Below are 13870 nucleotides of genomic sequence, written 5' to 3'. Positions count from 1 at the left end.
ATTACTGAAAATGTATGGATTTTTTTTGGGGGGGGCAGCGCTCAAGGTTGAATTGCAGGAGAAGGGATTGTTGGAGTAAGGGGAGTGGATTAAGTGAGAGGATAACGGAGTGGGGGGAAGTTGGAGGGGTGAGGGGAAAGAAAGCAGAGGGGGGTGTAAGAAAGATAACAGTCATGGAGAATCAAGCTGGATAGCTAAAGGGCTGCAGTAATAGGAAAGGGGCAGAATGAGGGAGAAACAGTGAACAATGGCAATAGAGGTAAATGAGGCGAAAGAAGTCTCCAGGCCAAGTGTCAGGGTTGATAGAATGGTGGTAGAAGACTGAAAAGGCTCCTGCTGACTGATCCTGTTTTTCATTTGGAGAGGATATAGGAGGGTGATTCAGAGGGTCTTTCTGGGTGTAGTACTGCTAGGGTGGCTGGAGGGCCTTGACTTATCCCATACGCTTTCAGCTGCAGATGGTTGCTTCAGTGAAGAGGCTTGGGTTTTCTATTGTCCATTCCCTGTGAGATCTCTCCAGCTTCTGCTGTATCCCATGTAGTGTAGATAGGGGGTGGTGTCCTGTGTGGGTCTCTCTGGGTATGGTGGGATCATGGAGGGTTGTGAGTTACCCACTGTGCTCTCTGTTGTGGCTAGTGCTGGCTGCTTTGGCAAAAGAGTATTATATAGACTCACATACCGAGAGAACATTTCAAGGTAGACACACTTGAAAAAGAGTTTTTCTGAAGCAAAAATTATGAGTTTACAAATGTAAAAGAATTAGCTCACAAACAAAACAGCAGAAAATGTGTGTTTACCAGTAGTCAAAACCCCCTAAGAGTAAAGGATTTCCAGAAATGATTTTCAGAGACTTGAAAAAAGTTTCTGTGAAATTGGCAACAATACAGGGATGTGAATATCTACAAAATATAAATAAGGTTGCTGTGACGGAACTAAAATTGTAAACTTGATTTAATGCTGGAAGATGAATTGCTAAAATTTGAACTTACAATACTAAAGGAGGAAAAAAACCTTCGGGTTTATTTTACACAGCAGGGTAATGTGCTCCATGGAGATGTGTTTCTAAAGCTCACCAACATGTTGCCCATTAAATGGTTCATATAGACCCTGCTGGTGCTCTTTAATGTAGTGCTGTTTGAAGCAGAACTGCATTAAAGCACATCAGGGAACCTTTAGTGCACACCAGCGGGGTCTACGTGGACCAATTAATACACAACACATTAGTGCTTTGTAGAAATCTCGTTCGTGTAGAGTGTTACCCCACTGTGTATACAAGCCCTTAGAAGCATTAGAACAAAGCTATCCAAACAGAGAAACAAATACATTCATTCATGTTTTGCCAGGCCAATTTGAAACTGACTTTGGAGAAACTGGAACCAAAGCTAAAAAATACCAGGACAATCAAAATACACAAAACTAAGTAAGGCTATGGGGGCACAGAGTGAAGGAGAGATCAATAATTTTGAAAACACAAAAAAAACTCTACCTAAATCTTTCCAGGGTCAGAGTTTTACTGCAGAGCAGTAACAAGAAATCCTCCATGGGCAGAGGAGACAAGTTAGGGTGATTCAAATATGCATTTCATAATCCCCAGCTAACTTGAACCCTGGCTAGCTGACGCTCTCTGTTATGAAAGTCATTTATGTCCCATGGGGTTAACTGTAGTTTCCAGTGCAGCTTAGGTCCCACAATCTAGAGCACAGTTAAGCAGCTGGCTGGCTTCCCCAAGGTCAGCCAGCTGAAAAGGAGAGTGGAGCTGCCTGCTGGCTGGCTTCCCCAAGGCCAGCTGGCTGAAGAGGAAAGTGCAATCAGGCAAGCGAGGTTGCAGTTAGCTCCTCCAATTTAACTGAATCTGATTATCTAAAGTTATTTGATGTTTCCTGGAACGTTTAGATAATCAGGATTCTATCATGTTTATTTTTTAAGGTCAGGCTTGACAAAGCCCTGGCTGGGATGATTTAATTGGGGATTGGTCCTGTTTTGAGCAGGGGGTTGGACTAGATGACCTCCTGAGGTCCCTTCCAACCCTGATATTCTACGATTCTATTCAGGGCCAGATCATGCCCTTGCTGCATGCTTACACAGGTGAGTGGATATAAGGAGCCCTCTTACTCCTCCATGCTTGCTTTTTCTATTGTGGGGTGAGTAGAGGCTCCTGGGGTGCTACTCCCCTGTTCTGTGAAGGTTGCTTTGAGTGAGTGGAGTGAAGGCTTCACTCATTTCTTTCTGCCTCCCTTTACTCGATGCATGGGCCAGCACAGCTGAGCTAGTGTGTAGGGGAGGTAAGATATACCAGGAAGAGTGCTGGTGCTGTTTACTTTCTCTGTGGAGTTAGGGAGGAAGTGGAGACTCAATTTTGACATAATTTGTTCCCTGCTCTGCTCAGCAAGATTACAATTGTAACCCTTCTGCCTGTCAGAGTTGGCAGCAACAAGGGCCAGGTTCAATATCTAGGGGTTCCATTCCAATAACACAATGCAAAACCGGCTCGAGCCCCCACCCAGTGACCTGGGACAAATATATACCACCCCTGCTGGGTGCCTGCAGGAGGCAATACTTCCCCTCTCGCAAGCACATAGTCTGAGTGTAGCAAAAAGCCTTTTAATAACAGAGAGAAGCAATGTGGCATTATGTTGGGGAAACACCACCAACAGGATTCATAACACAACCCACAAGCGAAACCCACCCCAAGCAAATTGGGGCATGTCCTTTCCCTTTGGTTCTTGAGTCCAGCAACCCAAAATCACTCAAAGTCCCAAAAGTCCAACGACCCAAAAGTCTCTGTCCCTGGTCATGGCAGCCCCAGAGTTCAAACGTTTATCTGCAGAGTTTTTACCTCCCAACCTGGGTGGAGGATGGGGGGGTGTTAAAGGGCACCTTATGTAGTCCAACACTGATGGCCCCACCTCTCCCTGGGGCTCCGATTGCTGTCCCGCAAACTGCTCTGCTCCGCCAGCCACTCCACTTGCTGTCCTGCAAACTGCTCCGCCAGCCGCTCCACTCACCGTGCTGCAAACAGCTCTACCATATAGCTTCAGTCTCCCCCACTACTTAACACAACACTCAGTGATTTCAGCTCTTTTGTGATTTCAGCTTGTAGTAGGGGAGCCACAGTGCTGCTGCACCATTAGCCCAAAGTGAATTCAGCTCAGCATCCTGTAACTAGACTCCTAATGGAGTCAAAATTAGCTCTGATATTCCACAGTGGAGAGAGGAAGAAGTGCAATTAGCATGTAAGGCCCACACCAGGGGGCCCATGCCACCAGGTATTAATACCTGTTCCCAGCCTCTCTCAATTCACAGAGTTTTGGAACCCATGTCCCTTGCCTAGCGAGTGCTACTTAGTTGATGGCGTGTCCCTCCATCATAACAAAAGGCCAAGTACAGTTCCCTGTCCTTGATTCCCATAATCAGGGTAATAACAATTTATTCTTCCTGCCCCAATAACAGAGACACTGGGGATCCCACAGCAGCCAAAGTGACCATTTGGGCAGCTATGGCCTCATTCTAGGTGGGGTGGGTGGGCCTATGCAAATGAGATCAGCCCCTGAAGTTCTTTTCCACAATTTGCCACACCTCACCACCAGATGTCAGGGTGGAGCTCATCCTGACTCTGCTTACACAATCTAACCTCAAGGCTTCCTTGCATCCCTTTTTGGTATTAAAGATCTCTTGTAAGATGTCATTGGACGTGTCCAAATCAAAAATAAAAGCACACTTTAAAGAGACACAGGCAGGGGTGCTCTATAAATATATCAATAACTTCCTGTCGCTCACACTCCAACTAGGATCGTGGAAAGTCAGTCCACCAGTCATGCCAGAAAAGATAATATGTTCTGGCTCCTGGAGTAAGCATATAGTGAAAATAAATGCCAGCACCATAGGCTGGTACAGAAGAGAAGCTATATTCCAGGTAGCAAAATGAGTATAATGAAGAAGAGGGTTGGCCCTACTGAACAGAAGGAGATTACAAAAAAAAAATCAGTAATGCAGTAGAATAGTCTGGTGGATGCTGCACTGTATGAAGTAACATCTACTGAAAGAGGTGTCAGAATGTTCACTCATTCTGAGTGATCTGATTGGCTGAGCATGCATACACAGGTCCTCTTAAAATGGATTCTTATGGCAATTTTTTTTGATGCGGAAATGGTTTTCCCCCACCCCTCCCGATGAAAGTAGGATAATAAAAACCTAATCTGTGCTGAACAATGTCTATTAAACTTTAGACTGGTGAATTTGAGATTTATCCTCTACAGCAGTAGTTCTCAAAGCCGATCTGCCGCTTGTTCAGGGAAAGCCCCTAGTGGGCTGGACCGGTTTGTTTACCTGCCGCGTTCGCAGGTTCAGCCGATCGCGGCTCCCACTGGCCGTGGTTCGCTGCTCTAGGCCAATGGGGGCTGCGGGAAGCGGCGCGGGGCAAGGGATGTGCTGGCCGCCCTTCCCGCAGCCCCCATTGGCCTGGAGCAGCAAACCGCGGCCAGTGGGAGCCATGAATGGCCAAACCTGCAGACGCAGCATGTAAACAAACTGGTCTGGCCCACCAGGGGCTTTCCCTGAACAAGCGGCGGACCAGCTTTGAGAACCACTGATCTACAGTACATGTGAAGAAATGAACCTGATCAGGCATAACAATATCTAATTTTTTTAAAAGGGTGCTTTTGACACCCTCTGCACAAGACATTTTTCATTGGCAAAGAAATTCTAACCTACGTAGCACCAAGATGAAATGTGTATCCCAGTCAGACACAGTATCCATGAAAAACTAGTTGAAAACCGACTCTCGGAGTCTTTTGACTACACTGGGAAGATGTATCATGTTAGAAAACCATCAACTAATGCATTTTAACTAAAATGCTAATTAAACATGATTTTGCCCCTTATATGGGTAAAGATAGTTGTGTTTAAAAATATGAAGCAGGTCATGGTTAACCCAGGGGGAGACCTGTCAGGGTGGTCACTGGGTGACTCAGTGAAGCAGAGGTGGAGCTCATTTGGGCAGGTGCAGGTGGATGCTAGTGTAGGGCCAGCTGAAAGCCTGAGGCAGGAGCCATGCATGCTGGACGCCAAAGCAGTCTGTAACACCACAAGGCAGAGGGAGAGTTCCCAGCCAAGTGGTGCCGTTGCACAGACTGGCTGACTGCTCTTTCTGTGGGGTAAATAGCTGTCCACAGGGGTCATCTGACTTGGTCCTGGCTTGTGTGTTGGCTGTTGCAGCATGCCTGGGGGATGAGTCATTGCAGGCTCTGGCTGAGGGATTACCTCACAAGACCCAGGTGTTAACCATGACCAGTTAAAATTTTTTAAACACAACCCGTGCCTGTGTACAGTTGGTACTAAGTAGTGTTTTACATAATGTTAATTAGAATATGTGTTATGATTTGTTGTCTTAGCGGAGACATGGTCTAAATGTGCACATAGGTAGTATATTGATACATCATAAACCCTGAGGAGTATCTTTGCAACTCATTGTATGGCTCCATAGAGCAGGCTTTGTCTATCGTGGGTATCCAAACCTGGTGTTGGACTAGCTAGATAGTAGCTCATAATTATTTTCCAATGAGAGGTCAGTGACATAGATATGATATATGTGTGACATAACTGGGTCTTAAATTGTAGAATGAAAGTAGGGGGAAAACACTGGGAAATTTATTTATTCGGTTAACTACCCTGAAAATTAGAAGAAATTGGCATCTTTTAAGAACAGGAGTGAATATTTGACAAATAACTCTGATAATACAGGGCTGGAATGTAACCCATCTAGAGCCAAACCCAGGGAAATAAGATATCCAATAAAGAGTTTCCATGGGCTAACTAAGAAACAGAGCAATTCACACACCAAACAGGAACACATAAGAAAAATCCCAGCCAAATTACCACTTCTCAACACTGGAGAAATATCAAAAAGGGATTCAGGTGGTAACAAGTAGAGTGCAAGATGCACAGCTGAAAGATATTGGGAAGAGACCTCCTACTTGCGCGAAGACTAGGGACAAGACCCCTGAGATATTGTATATGACACACACTTACACAGTACTCACTTAAGTACTAGAACTGTTTGAATATTGTTACATCTTTATTAGTATTGTAATGCACATTGGGAACCAACAGTGGTAAAAGAACTATGTAGCTGTAAGTAGTGATTATAACAGTTTACAATTTTTGATTGAATGAGTTGGTGATATTATTCCAGTCCTAGCCAATAGATGTCCTCATTGCAAAATTATTGCCACAAAGTAGTACCTTTGTTGCTAGGCTCCTCAGGGAGGCAAAGATTGAAAGGACATGAAGGCTTAGCTACCTTCTCATTCCCTAGAGATGGTTTCTCAGTAATGGGTTGAGAAACATTAGTGTGAGAGAGCTTTCCTTTTTACTATTGCCCATGCTGGTGTTCCTATGTGGATAAATCCTTGGACTAAAGTCATCTGTTGTCTTTTCACCACTTGTTATAAACACTAAATTCACTCAGAAGAGAAAAATAATCATTGTGGGTCCTAATGTATACATGCCTAACTGCAGCACATTACTTGAGCAGTAGGCTACAAACTGCTTCTTAAGTACTGTGAATAATATGTAATTTTAAGGCATTTATCACCACAATGCACAGTGCCCAATTCAGCAACGTACTTAAGCACGTCTAACTTAAACAGGAATAGTCCCATTGAAGACAATTTACGCCCACTTTAAGGTCCCTTTGCGCGCTGCTAACAGTGTAACAGTGCATTAGTGTAAATGAGACTTGTATACTACAGGACACCATCTGCTGTTCATTCCACTCTTCCCCTGAGAGTCTGGTTTTCCAGGCATAAATATCTAAAGGAAAAACCAATGTAAAACTTGCAGTGTGATGGATGTAAAGTTTGTCATTCTCAATGTTGGGAGTGCCTGTTGGGAATTACCAGGCCGAGAGGGACAAGTATCCAGACAAGGGATGGAAGAAGGGCTATTAATTCATCAATTCTCTTCCTAAAGTTAAATGTGCAGACATTTAAACAATATTATCTGTGAGGGCTTGGAGGTGGCATTGTCTGTTATCAGTTGTATCCGTTTTTTGACTTCCATGATTCAGCATGGAGAGCAATGGTCTCAAGGATAGATGCTTGCAGGCACCCATGGGTATAGCAAAAGGCTGAAATATGACAGAGTTTATTTTGAGGGGTTGGGTGGGGAAAGGAGGTCAGACTTGTAAAAGCAAAACTAAGGCTGCTGTGGATGGGCCAACTATGGTTAGGCAGCTGGTGTGCTGTGACCACTGCTTATTGTTCCGTATTTAATTTGTCTCATTGTTACCTGGTGCTTCCCCTACCTGGTGGTGGTTTGTGCTTGTTATCACTCATTTCATATTTAGATTGTAAGCTCACTGAGGCAGGGACCATTTCTTTGTTATGTATTTGTACAGTGCCTAGCACAATGGGGTCCTGCTTCCTGATTAGGGCACCTATGTACTACATAATATAAATAATAATGGGTAATTGGGCAATCAGCTGATTATGGCTGGCTCTGTGTAACAAGAAATGGGGCAACAAGCAGTTTGAAGGTTACTAGGATTTAATCATGTTCAGAACCTCTGGAAAGAGATTCCGATAGTTAGTAACCCCAGTCCTCCTGGTGTTGTGTATATATAATCAATGAATGCCTTATCTTGTGGCTGCAGCACAGGAGGTGGAGTCAGGAGTTCTGGGTTCTTGTCACAGACAATCTGTGGCAAAACTGAGGCCTCAGGAAAGTAATTTAACCTTTGTTTCAGTTGATGGCTATCAGTTGATGGATTCTTCATGGATGGAGTGGTGTTTACAGATATTAGTGAACTAACCTAAAGTCTTTTGAGAACGCACAAAGTACTAGGATTGTGAATAATAGAAAATGTAAGATATATACTGGTCCCCTGGTGTTTGGCTGATAAAACAATAATGATTCCCTTTCTTAAGTGTGGATGTTAGCAGTTACCTTGCTCCCAGGGAGGTGGTCCTTTGCTTAAGGTATTATAAAGAATAAAAGCAAGTCCCAAATTTGTCTAGGTTGTCAGATTGGTGAGCCCTGAGTCTGTTCTCCAAGTCAGTGGTCTGCATTTCCCTACTGGAAGCCAATCAGTTCAATATTGCCCCTGCTTTCAACTTACTTCTCAGTGACCTTAAGCTGAAGGTCCCTCCCTCCATGCTTGGAAGTTCAGGCTGTTTCTCCTGGGCAGGACAGTTGTCTTCTCTTATCACAGTGATGGATTACTGTTCTCACCCTGTAGAGTGTTGTATAGGGACATCCCATCTCTGCCATCCTTTGTTTCCTAGACTGTGTCATCCAGCTGTCCACCTCCATAGAGTTTTAGCCATTTGGTTTTTGAGTGACTTTTCACCTTTCTCTTTAGAAAATAACTGGTCATAAAAGGCAGTAGGGGCTGCCATAGCTTCTTAATAGAAGTGGCAAAGACCACCCCCCCCTTTGGATGGTCATCCAGTTTAGAATGCTGCTAAGAAAATACCCACCAGTCATGTCCTGAGATCTAAGGGCCACAAGCTGGGAATCTGTTCCAATAACATACTTGTAAATCTTGGTCTCAGAAGGTAATGATTTTCTTTACTTGCATCACAGAGGTGTGTTTGACCTCAGTATTTGGAGAATGATTTGTGACCTTCTGAAGGTGATGAATGCAAAGTATTATTATTAATTATTAGTATTAATATAATTATAAGAAGAAAAAAGATCCCCCTTTACATATAGTTATATGCACAATCTTTGTTGAACAAAGGAATAGTTGTCTCAGTTTCTCTGATTTTTTATTTTATGGGGGTTCTTCCATTTTTTTAAAAATCAAACAAGCCTACTAGGTTAATGTGAAATTGGATCCTTGGAGCAAAAGATACTTACCTTATCATTTTGCTACAGGAACTATTGTCCGGCGTCATCGAATTCCACTTCCACCTCCTAATGAAGATCAGTTTTATACTGTAGATTATTTCAACATCAATACAGAAGTAATCTTTTATGCCCAAAGGTATAAGATTGTAGATTGTGATCAATTCACAAAAAATTTTTTGAGGAAGCTGGGAGTTCGATTAAATCCTCCAGCATATCATCCAGAAGATCCATACACCAGAGCCCGGCAAAAGGTAAGGCAAGACAGTGATGGTGAAAATCTAATTTTACAAACACAAAAGCCTCTGTGAATTCATATGCAAAGAACATTTCCCCAGCAAATTAAAAATGTGTCCAAGTAACTATTTTAATATATGTTAATTAAATTTGGAATTAGTACCAAAAAATAAAGCAAAAAAGAAAACACCAATTTGGTATACTTTGACTCACTATCACAAGCAATAGCATGTAATATAGTCCCAGACAAGTCAATTTTCCTGTTGATGTGCACATCTACTTTGAAGCAGAGGGGAAGCATTTGGGGAATAGCTAGCATGAGAAAGTCTTATGATAAAAGCAATATCTGTTGTGTGTATTTCCTTGATAAAACAGTTCTTATCTGTTACTAAAAATTGTAAGAACACAGGAGTGAAATTGTCTTCAATATTTGTGTGCATGTAACTGCACAATATTACATTTAATATCTGTATAAAATGAGTTGCTTCCAGCCCTATATGTAGTGAATCAGAATTATTAGAGACTTAGTATAAAGAACGAGATTGTCTCTAATAAATCTGATTCACCACGTGTAGGATTGGAAGTAACTCTTTTAATATAGATATTAACTGTAATACTGTGCTAGCTGTTTCCCAGATGCCTCCCCTCTGCTGAAAAGTAGCAAGAATTCCTCATGGTTATTTCCCACATAAGCGCTCAAATGGGGAGAATCTAGGAGATGATCGGGGAACTTCTCAAATAGCAAACAGGGGAGGAATCAGATGATCCAAGTAATGTGGGCCCTCAGCAATAAACTTTAACATCGTTTTCAGAGTCTGGTTGAATTCTTCAACCAGACCGTCCATTGGCGGATGATAGACAGACATATATAGAGTCTTTCGTTTTAGTAGATCACACTTCAGTAGCCAAGACATAAAGTTGGTGCCTTGATCAGTAAGACTCTCCTTAGGTACTCCTTACTCTGGCAAAGATTTTTAGCAGTTCTGCTGTAATAATCTTTGCATTGAGGGCATGCAGTGGGATTGCGTCAGGATAGCGGATTGCGTAATCCACTGTAACTAATACGTGTTTGCACCCAGCGGCACTTTTTTCTAAAGGCCCTAAGAGTTCCATGCTGAGTCTTTCAAATGGGATGCTTACTATGGGGAGTCAGACCACAGGGGGCTTTTGTCACTCCTTTAGGTCCTACCTGCTGGCATGTGGGGCAGGAGCCTTTGACTTCTTGGTGAATTCTGAGCCCAAAAAATGTGATCCAGAATCCTGACAGGGTCTTCTCATGATTGAGGTAACCCGCAGAGAGGGTGTTGTGAGCCAGTCGCATAATCTCGCACCTATGAGGCCGGGGAATGAGGAGTTGCAACTGAACTTCACCTGTCAGTTGGTCTTTCTCCAGTTGGTACAGTTGCTCTGCCTGGAGCTCAAACCAGGGGTACTGCTCTGCTCAGAGGCGGATTTACAGTGAAACACAGGGTGCCCTGCCACGGGGCCCCCCAACAACAGGGCCCCCCAGAGCCGGGCAGTTGCGGGGACAGAAGCTTGGTCCTGCCAGCTCCTGGGGCTCCTGCTGCAGGCTCTGCACCCACCGGCAGCCAAGGTCCCCCCTCCCCCACCTTTCCCTCCAAGTGTGCTGCGTTCCTGCCCCTCCTCCTCCTCCTCCCCCTCCCCCTCCCTCTCCCTCCCAGCACTTCCCCCGCTGCCAAACAGCTGTTTGCAGGCGCTCAGGTTGCTCTGGGAGGGATGAGGAGGAGCAGGGCTGCAGCGCGCTCGGGGGAGGAGGCGGAGAAGAGGTGGGGGCAGGGCCTTGGGGAAGGGGGTGGAATCAGGGCAGGGTGGAGCAAAGGCAGGGCCCCCACACTCCCCCTACACCTACACCCTCCCCAGCCCCCTGCCACGAGCTGCTCAGGGCAGGGGGCTGGGAGCACTTCCATGACCCCAGCCCTGACTCCTGCACCACCCCCATCCACACCCCTACTCTGAGCACCAAATGGGAGCTCCTGCACCCTCCCCCCCACATTCCCACCTGCACCCCTTGCACCAAATGGGAGCTGCCCCAGGTAAGTGCTCCACACCCCAACCTCCTGCCCCAACCCTGAGCCCCCTCTTGCATCCTAACTCCTGGCCAGACCCTACACCCCCTGCCCACCCTGACTCCTGCACCCCCCACACCAAAGGGGAGCTGCCCCAGGTAAGCGCGCCACTCCCCTGCCCCAGCCCTGAGCCCCCTCCTGCACCCCAACTCCCAGCCTGCTCCTGCACCCTAACTCCCTCCCAGACCCTGCATCCCCAGCCCCGAGCCCCCTCCCGCACCCTAAGTCCTGGCTAGATCCCTCACCCCAATGTTTTTTTACATTTTTTTTTCATCGAGCGCTCTTATCCAAAGTGCTTTACAATCGTTAGCTAACGGTACAAACAATATTGGGAAAGATCATTAAGTGGTCTGCCAAGACCCTCAGTGATTTTCAAGTGGTCGGTGGAAAAATAAGTTAGACTACAAGAACAATCAAGGTACCTCACTTTATTTTCATTTACTTCCTATTACTTATAGGAGGAGGATGAAGAAAAAAAGAATGAAAAATGGGGGCAAGGGGGCAATAAGAGAGAATGTTCTTTTTCTTGGCTGGGTCCCAAGGAGGAGCCCCAAAAATGAAGCTGAGCACAGGGCCCCACTAACTCTAAATCTGCCACTGGCTCTGCTTGTTGAGGGTCTATCACCTACCTGTTCACCACTGGCAGTTGGCTGTAAATGGGGTCCTACCAAATTCACAGGCCATTTTTGGTCAATTTCATGATCACAGGATTTTAAAAATCTGAAATTTCATGATTTCAGATATTTAAATCTGAAATTTAATGGTGTTATAACTAAGGCGATGTTTTAGTCATGTGTATTTTTAGTAAAAGTCACGGACAGGTCATGGGCAGTAGACAGAAATTCATGACCTGTCCGTGAGTTTTTAGTAAAAATATCAGTGAATAAAATTTGGCAGGGGGGACTGCCCACATGAAAAGCAAACTCCCACTGCTGGCTGAGTGGGCACTGGCCCTAAGCCTAATATTTGAGGTAGCCTTTCCTTACGTGGCTTGTCTGCTCCCATACCTTGGCTTTCCTGCAGAGGAGTCTATGGGGCTCCCAGTGACCTTTGTTGAGCTGAGATGCTGTGGTTTCCCAACAGGGACAGCCCGGGGCCCCTTAGAGGCTGGTGCTTCTGAGACCATACCGCCTGATCGCAAATACCCCTGGTGAGTCGAGGGGCTCCCTCGGCGTCAGGCAGGTTCTTGTGTGATGCTGCCAGAGCCACTTCAGCAGCTAGATCATCTTCCATCAGCCAGACAGCCTCGGCTAGGGACTCTGGCTGGTGTTTGAGCACCTAGTGCCTACCCCGAACTGGAAGCATGTGGGCAAACTGCTCCATCCATGATGAGCTCAGCCAGCTGAACTCCTGTCCAAATCTCTGGCTTTAAATACCTTCAGCATAGGTCCCAATTTCTGGGCAACCATGTAAGGTCAGGCTCCCTGGGGGTATTTCTCCCCATGGAACCTCTGTCAGAAGGTCTTCTCCATGATGTCAGGGTAGGTGAGTATAGCTGCTTTCACTTGTACGTAGTCTTGGGCACACACAATGTCCAGCCCCTGATATGTAGCCTATGCCTGTCCTGTCAGGTCAGGTGGCTACTGGGCTGCTGTTGCTACTCACTCAAACATTGCCAGGAAACCCTCTGGGTCCATCCTCAGGTCTCATCTTAGTGAGTTTCACTGACTGGTGAGGCCTATGGGCTCTGGAGGGGAAACTCCTGGGAGACCCTGAGCTGCATCAGACCCTTAATTGTTGACCAGCCTTTGCTGCTGTTCCTGCAGTTGTGCCTCTAGGGCCCAGGCCAGCTGTTGCTGTTGGGCTGCCACTTGCTGCAGGAGTTGCGGCTTCTGCTGCCTGTTGCTGCTGCTGATTCTCTGTCATGCACTTGAGAAGATGCTTGAGATCCATGTTGTCTGACCTACCAACTCAGACCTGTAGAGGTGTAGGGTGTTTGACCATCTGGGTCAATCAGTCTTCATCCTCTCCAGGGGTGGGGAGGAGTCCTGCATTCTTCAGCAGTTGTGAAGGGGTTGACTCACTGATGGTGCCTACTTGTGGTGAGGCATGGCATAGCAGCTCTCTCCCCGCTGGGTATCTCCTGGCGATGGTTGCTTCTCTGTGGTGATCTCCTTCTTCCTGTGACTTGGTCCTCCAGCGAGGTCACTTCACAGTCCCTTCACTTCTGGGGTGGGGTGGTCCATGAGCAAAAAACTTAGGGAATTAATGCAAATAAACTGAATTAATAAGAGACAGAGGGGAATGACTCCGTCTCAGAGTGTGTCAGAGTCTGGCCCTCACTTCCCTCAGGGAAGGCTTCAGGCAGTAGTTGTCGGGGAAGCTCCTGCCTTCAGTCAGCCCTTTCCTCAGGGGCTGAGCATTGACTGTCTGTCCTCTTTGCAGGTATGCCCACAAATGAGCTGCTGTTAAGCTTCTCCTTCAGCCTGTGAATGCTTTGCAAGTTTAGCAGGCGGAGCTGCCTGAGCCCAGAGTATGTCTTTAACCCTGTGTTGTTCAGCGTGGGGTTTGTATACCCAGTCACAACATCCTGCTTATGATATTGCTTAGGCTGAATGAATACTAATAAACCTATTAGTCCTCATCCTAAGAGGAAACCTGCACAACACTTTTTCAAAAGACGAGCCTGGAAACTTGCATTCAGAACTCTGGTAGACGCTAAAAAACATGGACTGAATAGAAACATTGGATTTATGGCT

At 45.7% G+C, this 13870-nt stretch overlaps 1 protein-coding gene across 4 annotated transcripts in view; it reads left to right on the top strand.

The window, feature by feature from the left end:
- EFHC2 (EF-hand domain containing 2) overlaps positions 1 to 13870 on the top strand; it is an 89053-nt gene that overhangs the window by 22297 nt on the left and 52886 nt on the right. For 3 of the 4 annotated variants that reach the window (XM_048864865.2, XM_048864874.2, XM_048864881.2), the window contains exon 4: positions 8878 to 9101. The exons of the other annotated variant lie outside the window; for it this stretch is intronic. In XM_048864865.2, the coding sequence (XP_048720822.1) occupies positions 8878 to 9101 (224 nt within the window). The remainder of the gene's footprint in view (positions 1 to 8877; positions 9102 to 13870) is intronic. 4 annotated transcript variants of the gene reach the window in all.

The sequence above is a fragment of the Caretta caretta genome, chromosome 1, assembly GCF_965140235.1.
Source record: "Caretta caretta isolate rCarCar2 chromosome 1, rCarCar1.hap1, whole genome shotgun sequence".
NCBI classification, from domain to species: domain Eukaryota; kingdom Metazoa; phylum Chordata; order Testudines; family Cheloniidae; genus Caretta; species Caretta caretta.
The sequence above is the reverse complement of the archived record's forward strand: the minus strand, read 5'-3'. Positions and strand labels throughout refer to the sequence as shown.